At 41.2% G+C, this 10,185-nt stretch overlaps 1 protein-coding gene across 1 annotated transcript in view; it reads left to right on the top strand.

The window, feature by feature from the left end:
* The first annotated feature begins 4,142 nt into the window (after window positions 1–4,142).
* Window positions 4,143–10,185, top strand: part of MACROD2 (mono-ADP ribosylhydrolase 2) — a 1,967,591-nt gene continuing 1,961,548 nt past the window's right edge. Inside the window, exons 1-2 of the mRNA XM_065893095.1 lie at window positions 4,143–4,188; window positions 9,957–10,073. Coding sequence (XP_065749167.1) covers window positions 4,143–4,188; window positions 9,957–10,073 — 163 coding nt within the window. The remainder of the gene's footprint in view (window positions 4,189–9,956; window positions 10,074–10,185) is intronic.

The raw sequence follows: 10,185 nt of genomic DNA, 5'->3' as shown, positions 1-10,185 counted from the left end.
GTTCATTCATTTTATTTGTTAGTTCCTCTCTTGGTCTTCACATTAAATTAGGGGCTCACATTTTGGTGTCATGTGCTCCTCCTTAGTTTTGCCAGCATTTCTCTACGGATGCTCACTTAACTTTCAGTTATTCAATAAATTTTTATTATGTGCCAAGTATTGTGCATTTTCTGTGGATGGTGAGCAACAAGATATATTTCCCAGCCTCAGACAGTTTATAAGTCTAGAGTGAAAGGCAAATATTAATGAAATAATCACAAAAATAAATGTATAATTAAAAACTATAAAAAGTGCTTTATAGGAAAATGAATGAGTACTGAGGACACAGAAGAGGAAGCTATACGTAGAGGTCAGGTGGGATCAGAATCAGGAAGGGCTTTGCCAGGGAGTGAATTTTGCCAGCTAAACTCTGAAGAATGAGAATGGGTTAAATAAGCAAAACATGTCCTAGGTATAGTGATAAACATGTGAAAAGGCCATGTGGTGAGAATGAGACATGTTCAAGGAACTGAAAAGCTCTAAGGGCTGCTATGGTTGGAATCAGAGATGGGTGGTGGGGGTGGAGCATGGTATAAGGTAAAGCAGAATTGGTAGGTGATGGTCACTCCTAAATGATTCAGTTTTTATAAGACTGTGTTAGTCATCTTGGGCTGCCATAACAAAATACCACACACTGGGCGGCTTAAACAACAGAAGTTAGTTTTCTCACAGTTCTGGATGCTGGAAGTCCATGATCAGGGTACAGCATGGTCTGCTTCTTGTGAAGGCTCTCTTCCTGGTTTGCAGATGGCTGCCTTCTCACTGGGTCTTTACATGATGGGGGACAGTGGAGTTACAATGCGGGAGTCAGAGGGAAGGGGAGAGAGAGAGAGAGTGTGAACTCTTCTCCTTTTTATAAGGCCACAGTCCTACTGGATTAGGGCCCCACTCTTAAGACCTCAGTTAACCATAATTACCTCCTAAAGACCCTATATCTAGATATAAGCACATTGTGGGCTATATGAATTTTGGGGGAACTCAGTTCAATCCATGGTAAAGTCCACCACAAAGTTACTGAATGATTTACAACAGTAAAATGACCTGATCACACTTGACAAGATAACTCTAGATTCAGGGCAGAGGGGTAAGAAAACTTTCCTGTAGTTAATAAATGTGGGAGTCATTGATGTAACTCAGGATTTTCCAACCTCAACGGTATTGACATTCTTTATTGCAGGGGACTGTCCTGTGCATGGTAGGATGCTTAGCAGAATCCTTGGTTTACATTCACTCAATGCCAGTAGCATTTTTCCCTCAGGTGTGACAACCAAAAATGTCTCCAGATATTGCCAATGTCCCCAAGGGAGGCAGAATTGCCCCTGGTTGAGAATTAGAGTTATAACTGAAGCCATGAATATGGATGAAATTATTCAAAGAATGAACTCCAAAATGTAGTGGCTGAAAAGGAAGATGGGCCAACAGAGGAGGCTATAAAGGAATGACCAGACAAGAGGAAACTCAAAAGGCTGACAAAATTAAAGGAAAAGAATGCTGTCAGGAGGAATAAGAGGTTAATACTATTAAATGCTGCTGAGAGATCTTGTAAGAGAAAAATTGAAAAATGTCCATTAAATATCACATGAAGGCCATTGATTACCTTAATAACAGCCGTTTCAGTTTATTTATAGGATAGAACCCAGATTACAGTGGACTGAAGAGCAGAAAGTGGGATACAAGAAAATTGACACGTTTTGCAAAGGAGGAAGTTACTTTGGAAAGTAACTTCCCTTAGTAGTAGGAGTGTGGGATCATGGGAAGCATTTGTATTTATTTGTATTTTATTTATTTTAACATGCAAGAAACCTGAGAAAGTTTAAAAGTTGATGGATGGTCCCAGTTCTTTGAGTCAACATGAGATAAAGGATAATCAGTAGTGCAGTGCTTCTAAGAAAGCACAGGTGGCAGACTTTCCTGGCGGTGCAGTGGTTAAGAATCTGCCTGCCAATTCAGAGGACATGGGTTTGAGCCCTGGTCCGGGAAGATCCCACATACTGCAAGCCTGTGCACCACAACTACTGAGCCTGCACTCTAGAGCCCACGAGCCACAACTACTGAAGCCCGCACGCCTAGCGCCTGTGCTCCGCAACAAGAGAAGCAACTGCAATGAGAAGCTTGTGCACCGCAACAAAGAGTAGCCCCCGCTCGCCGCAACTAGAGAAAGCCCACATACAGCAACAAAGACCCAACGCAGCCAAAAATAATAAATAAATAAATAAACATTAAAAAAAAGAAAGAAAGCACAGATGGAAGGACTGGCTCTGGGTTGGGGTGGAAACAGTTTCTCTGTTGTAACAGAAGAGAAGGTGCCCAGTATAATGCACTTTCCTGCACACATTGCATTTCTAACTAAGGACTCAATATCTTTCCCATGAAATCTGAAACTGCTCCTGTATTGCCAAATATTATTAATATTGCTATTTTCCTCAACTATACCGTGAAACCCTAGATTCTTTCTCTTTCTTATTCTCTTCCCCAAATCTATTTCATTACCAATTTTTATTGATACTACCTTGGTAATGTGCCTTAGAGTCCCGCTTTTATTTCCACTGCCAACAAATGAGTGCATATTTTCATTATTAGCTCAAATGTCACTTCCTTCTTGAAGCTTTCCCTATTTCTCTCAAACAAATTTTTATGTACTTCACAGCATTAAAAGAAAAACAGAAGCAGAAACAATGTCAAAATTAACAAAATTATCTTACTGTTATTAATCATCCTCATGAGAGTGTCCTGTTACTCAAAACATTTCATTCTTTACAATTCTTAAGCCCCCCTTTCTTCCTCTTATTAAAAACCTGTTCCAAATAATTATTTGCTCTTACACACCTGGCTTAAGTACAACACAGATAACACAGCACCCCAATTGTCAAATAAATGTGGATTCACCACACCCACCAAATCAGCCTTGTCTGATATTTAGAAACACCATAAATTTGGGGATGGGGTTACCAAACTTCCTCTAAATTCTAGGTCACCCTACTCCTATGGTGTACTCGAACGGAGCCGGGTTTTCAGATCACCTGCAGACTAGCATTGCCCAGATTCAAGCGAGCCCTTTAGACTAGCGCCTTGACTGAAGCAATTGGTGGGGGAATAAAACCGATAAGATGATGGGCTCTGGTTAACACCCACTTGAACTTGCTTTGATGTGACTTCTTTCCGTTTCCAGTATAAGGTTCTGGTTGCCCACTACTTCCCGGTTCTTAAACCCTTGAGTAGTTCAGTTTACTTTTGTTCTTTCCAGACTTCACCGGAGTCGAGAGAAATACGTAATTTTTACTACAAGGTCAAGGAGCTGATTGTATATGGTCTGGAACCATTTCCTAATCCTTTCACTTCTTTCGGTTATATTTGCCCACCAAGAGGAAAGCTTCAGATTATCCGGTAAAATTCGTCCAGACGGGGCGGTGACAGTGAAAGTATACAATTCGTGTTGACTCACATCTCCTCGCACTTCCACTTCTTCCAGGCCCTGAGGCAGCTTTTCCCAGTCAGCGCGCAATCACCTGGCGCACCTGGCCCTTCCTGTAGGCCACGCCCTCGGGTTTTCCCAGCGCCGCGAAGCCGCAAGGAAGCGCCCAGCGCCTCACGGTGCTCCCGCGGGGCCGCCCCACGCCCCGCCCCAGTCGTGAGCCACCTCCAGCCCCCTCGAGCCTTGGCTCCGCCCCCTCCAGCTCCCCAACGTCCTCGGCGTCGGGCCCGAGCCTGCGCCTGCGCGTGCGCCCTAGGGCCGAAGTCGGGGCGCGCGGCAGCTGGAACGCGGAGAGCGGCGGGCGGTGCAGCCAATGGGAGGCGGCGCTGGCTAGAGGCTGGGAGGCGGGGCCTGCGCGGGTGTTAGGTTAGCGCGAGGCGTGACCTACTTGACAGGCTCTGAGGTGCTGCTGTGGTGGCTGCCGCGGGGCTGAGGCAGGTGGGAGCCGGGACCGAGTGCGTACTGAGGGAGGAGGGCGGCGACTGGAGAGCGGCGAGCGGCGCGGGACCCGGAGCCTCTTCCACTTTTTCCCTCCCGAGCGCCCCCTCCCACCCCTCCCACTCCGCATACACCCTGTTTGCCCGTGAGCCTGGGGAACTTGCAGCTTAAAGCCAGCCACCCCCACAGCAACATGTACCCCAGCAACAAGAAGAAAAAGGTGTGGAGAGAGGAGAAAGGTAACCGGCCCGTCGAGTCTCGGGGGGCGGGGGTGGGGTGGGGTGGGGGCGGGAGTCAGGGCTGTGTGTGCAGCGGCGCCCTCCGCCCCACTCCCGCCTCGCGCCCGGCTGGCCGGTGCCGCCTCCCTGGCGGGTCCGTGTGTACACACGCGCGTACGCGCGCGCACGCCGGCGTGCACGCGCCGCCCCCGGGTACCTGCCGCTAGCGCACGTGTGGACGCACGCCCCTCTCTGCCGCCCGCCGCGCCCGGTCACCTTCGCCCCGCTAGCGGCGCGGACCGCCGCTCGGCGGCCCGCGGGCTCCGTACAACTTGTTCAGGCCCCCGCACCCTGTCCCCGCACCCCAGCTGGGACTTTCGGACTCCCGGCCCGGGTGTCCCGCGGATACGTGCCCGCCAGCTGGCACGCCGGCTGCAGCTGCTGCTGCTGCTCCGCGCCCGCCGAGCCTCAGACGTTCACCCCTCGCCTCTGTCCCCTGTCTCCTCATCCGCTGGCTGGGCGTCCTCACCTTCGGGTGTTCAGCCAGGGCCCCTGTTTCTGCGCCGCAGTGTGACTTTTGAAACCTGGATATCTGGGGGAACCTACAACGAGCGGGTCTTGTCCGCGAGGCTAAGTGCAGTCAGAGAAGTCTGAATGGGCTTTTCTCTGCTGTGACTTCCTCTAGATTCCATCCCCATTCATAGTCTGAAGTTGCTCCGAGTAAGAGTATGAGACTGATGTCGATCTCTGTGAATGAGCCCATCCCTGAGTTTCGTGCAGATCAAAGCGTATCCAGATCAGCCTGGTTGACGGTGACGCTGATGTCGATGAGACACAGAGGCGTGCGACCCAACCCTCTTTTCTCCATCTCCCTCCCTGTATTTCTCTGACATCATAGTTAGGGAATATTCCAAGGTAAAACTTGAGTCTCTGTAGTTTTTCTTTTCTTTTCTTTTCTTTCTTCTTTCTCCTTCCTTCCTTCCTTTCCTCTTTCCTTTTCTTCCTTTTTTTAAAAAAATTCTTTAGCAGCTGATTGTACAGAAGTGTAGTAAAAAGTATTCGCACTGCTACTGCTCTGTATCAGGAGTGAGGTCGAGTGAGGGAAGTGCAAATCTCTCCTAAGTATCTCATCTTTTTTATAGAACAAGGATAAAGGGGTGACTAGAGTGAAAGTTAACTTCCTTGATAATAGTTCTTTAAAATCTGTGGATTCTTATTGCAACTGCTGGTCTTTATAAATAAGGCCAAACAGTGGATGAAAGAAAGGGAATGAATATGGGGGAAAAAATCCTTTATGTAGGGGCCTACTTAAAACAATGCATGAGGAAGGGGATGAGGAGGGACTTTTCTTCACATTAACTACGGGGAAGATTTAACATAGCATAACTGAACGACCCAATTAAAATGGTCTTTAAATATTGACAGACTATGCCATTTAATTATGTTTTAATGATTATGGACATATATAGAACTAAATTTTGGTGTCGCAAATCAAATGCTGTTGAGAATAATAGGCTGATATATAAAGTAGCGTAAAATAGTTTTGCTTTGTTTTTGCAATAAAAGTTATTTGAGTTTCAACAAGGATTTACCTTGTAAGCACTGAAAAATCTTTTATGCCCATTTTTATTGATGGTCTTGAAATGTTAGGTTTGTATTATTGATAATAATGAAGGCAAAATAGTGGAAAACATGGAGATTGTTTTCAATACATGAATAATTGATGAAATTATAGCGATTACTTAAGAACTATTATATTTTTCTGTCATAATAATGTTCCTAAAGTAACAATGTTACAATGGTTCCTTCATTTAACATCTACACTGTTGGACTTTCATAAGCAAACATTTTTAAAACTTTAATGTCTTGATTTTTTTTCTTCTTTTACTTCTAATAATAGGGGAAGATATTACCAAATTAATATTACCTAAACAGAGAAGCAAATGCACAATTAAAGAAGGCAGTTAACAAAGTAAATTTTTCTCTTGTCTAAAACTAACATATTTTTGCATTAAAAGAGAAAGTTATTGTGACTTGAAGACTTTTTAGTGTGTCAGCGTCTTATCAGGATATCTATTTTTGGAATATTTAGTAAAGTATAATATTGTAAATCAACTATACTTCAATAAACATATATATATACATATATATATATATACATATATATATATATAAAAACCCATATGTTATACCATCAAGAAGGAGGTGAGGATTTCCAGGACAGTAGTTAGTATTAAGAAGCTGATGGAAAGCGTGACCTTTTTCTGAATTGTACTGGAGAGGGTGGTATCATATTTTTGTACCTGTTATTTAAATCTAAAGGAAGGCTTACCCACCTCATTAAAATGTCAAGGCATTCTTTAAATATATTTTAACTCAGTATACCATCTACTAAGCACATCTGCAAAGGTGAAACATTCTTTAAGGAAAAGTTTTGTGTAAAGCTGAAGAAACTGTATATATGACTGTGCCCCCCAGTATGTTTCATCGTTTAAATAAATAACTAAGGAATTCTCAAGTCCACATAGGTTAAATAAACGGTGTTGATTTAATATTTTGTGCCCTAGTTCAAAACCACTCAATGTGTATTATCATTTCAAGTACTGAAAGTTAAATTCTCAGTGTTTTATCTTATTGTCTTATTATTCATCTTGTTTTTTTCCTAAGTGTCCACACTTAAACTTTTAAGTAAATGGAATGACAGAGGCCAGGTTGCATTCCCATATTTACTTCTGACACTTACTGAAAATACAAGTTGCTCTGTAATATCTTTCATCCTGATCGTTGATATTGCTGTATTTCCATATTAGTGATCTGAGCTTTTTTAGTAGTGCTTTGGTAAACACTAGTCATCACTTTTCCTCCTCCGTGTGATTATTTCAAATTTACCATTCCCTTCAAGTTTCCTATTCCATCAAGACCTTAAGTTCGTATACTAAACAGATGACATTGCCTTTTAATTCACGGAGAAAATACATGTCATATAACATGAACAGCCCTATCATTTTCCACAGTCTCTTTTGTTTCTTTACATGTCTGTTGTTCTTTCAGCTTTCTTCCTCTTTTAGAGGAAGCACTTTTCATCTTTGTTTCTAAGGATTAACCCCTCTGCTTGTGCCCTTTATTTGAGATCTTGTACTATCATTTATTCTCTTTTGGGTATGTTTAGTTTCTCAGTGTCTTTGGGTTCCTCTCCTCATCCTATAACAATGATCAAGGAAGGTAGCCTTCCTTCCACAGGGCTTCACCTTGGAGTTGCTGTTCTCACTTTCCTTCTTTTCCTCAGTCCCTCAAAATCTCCTGGATCTCAAGTTATGCTCCAAGGAAACTAATGTTCCTAAAATCATTCAGTAATAACAATGATGATGGTACTCATATAAAAATAGTTACTATTTGAGTCCTGTTTGTGTGCCCAGCACTATTTTAAGTAACTTACTTGGATTATCTCATTTAATTCTCACAACAACCCTGTGAGGTACTGTATTTTAAGGTCAAGAACTTATAACACCTTTTGCCTGGGTTTGAATCCTAGTTGTACTGCTTACTAGCTGCGGAACCTTAGGTAAGTTATTCAACCTCTCTGTCTTGGTTGCCTCATCTGTAAGTTGGGAATAATACCTACCAACTACCTGAAAAAGAAACAGCCATAGAGAGATTAAGTAATACAAGATCACATAGATTTACATGATTTGGTGTTAGAATTCAGACAGCTGTTAACCATTTTGTTCTCTTTTCAGTGTTGTTCTTGACCCAGTTGATAAAAACCCGTGGCTTATTAATTTTCATTCTTTTTGATCTTTCTGTAGCAATTGACAAGATTTCCCCTTTTCTCCTCATTAAAACTCTTTTCTCTGCTGGTTTCCACTTCAGTGGGACCCTGATTCACCTTGTACCTTCAGTGACATCTAAGTTTTATTTCATTTTCTTTTCTCTTTGTGTTCACTCCCTAAATGTTGTTTGTTTGAGGTTTGGTCCCCTGTCTTACCCTCCCCAATGAATTTCCTGTAGGCATAGAATTTTAGGTTATAATTTCCAAATCTCTAGGCTAGATCTTTCCTGAGTTCCAGATTCTTGTTTTCAACTTGAATGGTCTAGGCATCTTAAATTCAATACAGTGTTGAGTATTGTGATTTGAATATATCACATCTGATGAAAATCTTGTTTTTTGGTCTCCTATTGTGGCTGAAGAAAAGCCAGTTCTAGGAGCAGGGAGAAATGTTGGTTGCCCAACATTTTTTCACTTGTACTTACCTTAATACTTTCTGCAGTTTAATTCTGTGAAAGAATCTTTTAAAGTGATTATTTTATGAGGGTTAGATTGCCTAAAACTAGATGCTGTCCTTAAATCCATTCATCTAAACTACAATACTTTGTAATATGCTGAAAGAGAATTGGAGAGTGAGAGTATGACTGTCAATTGCTCTACATTGTGGCGATCTTTGGTAAAGTAAATATATGATACATGACAGCTGACATACAGAATGAGTGAGGTTGCCAGTGTCAGTTTATATATTGAATATTAGAAAATCTTAATTCATTTGTAAATAAATCTAATTTATTTCCTTAAGTTTGAAATAAATAGAATTTTTTAGCTTTTTCCCCCAGTATCCTAGTGGATCATTTTATGTACCTTCTAGGATATGAATAGTCAACTTTGAATATTAGTGGTGTACTTTATAGAATAAGATTAAATGGCTCGGCATAGTATACAGATTTCCTGTACATTTTCGTTTTAATTTATGTTTCTAGTTACTTTTGAATTCTGTGGCCACTTTCCCTCCTCGTAACATATCTTGCAGCTTCATTAAGCTATTCGTATCTCCTTATCTTTGTTTACATTGCTCTACTAGTCTGAAATATCCTTATTTCTTACCTCTTCATGGCAGAATTCTACCTATCCTTCAGGAACGAGCATACATGTCACCTCCTTTGGGAAGCTTTTCTTGAGAAGGTAGTACAGTATAGTGGCTAATGGTATAGGCTATAGTTTTTTACTAATGGAGATATCTGAGTGGATTTTAATGGAAAGGTCTCTTGCTTTGGACAAACTGCTGAACTTTGATGTGCTTCATTTCCCTATCTGCAAAATCAGGATAATAATACTATCAGTTTTGCTGAGTGTTGGGAAGATTATTTTAATAAAATTATACATGTGAAGTACCCGGCACACAGTGTGTTCTTTATAAATAACATCAACTATTGTTACTTCAAAGTGTTTAAAATGTTTTAATCTTATAATCAAGATTTATACTTAAAGTATTGTTTATATCACCTCCACAATGGTATTATTAATTGAAAGGGCACTTTTATTGTTGATGGCATTGTAGAATTAAGTAAATATCTTGGTGGCTGCTTTCCTTGTGCTGTTAGCATTTGTACTTATTTGTCTTAGGATTTTGTATTTATGTAGCTATTATTTTTTATCTTATCCATATCCTCTTATGTTTTGTGAACTCCTCAAAGTTAAAGGTCACCATTGTACCTGCAGTGTATAAACATATCACCTGGCACATAGTAGATTGTCAGTAGATGTTTAAAAGAGTTTACTTCTTTCTTTATCACAAGAACATCTTCCTCATCAGGCTTAGATCTTATTTTTCCCCCTACTAATGTAGTATTAATTTGACACCTTTTAACACTCAAATACAGAGTCATTAGATTTGATTTTGGTATTCTTCAAGGCCACACCAATTCTTTGGTTAGTTTAATGTGGTTAATATGTAAATTGTAAAATGATTCCTGAGCTTAAAAGTTAAATACAAATGGAGATTCTGCTTTTATTTTGCAAGAACGTTTGCTGAAGATGACCGTAGAGGAGAGACGCAAAGAATACCTAAGGGACTATGTTCCCTTGAACACCATCCCATCATGGAAAGAGGAGATGAAGGGCAAGAGTCAAAATGATGGTAAGTTTCTCAGAACATTTTTCAGGTAGATACTGTTCTCATTGATTTATGACTTCTGCAGGACAATTATTGATAGAATTGAATACCTGGCATTTAATAAAGAGGTGTCATT

Source organism: Phocoena phocoena, chromosome 15 (genome assembly GCF_963924675.1).
Source record: "Phocoena phocoena chromosome 15, mPhoPho1.1, whole genome shotgun sequence".
NCBI lineage: Eukaryota > Metazoa > Chordata > Mammalia > Artiodactyla > Phocoenidae > Phocoena > Phocoena phocoena.
The sequence above is the reverse complement of the archived record's forward strand: the minus strand, read 5'-3'. Positions and strand labels throughout refer to the sequence as shown.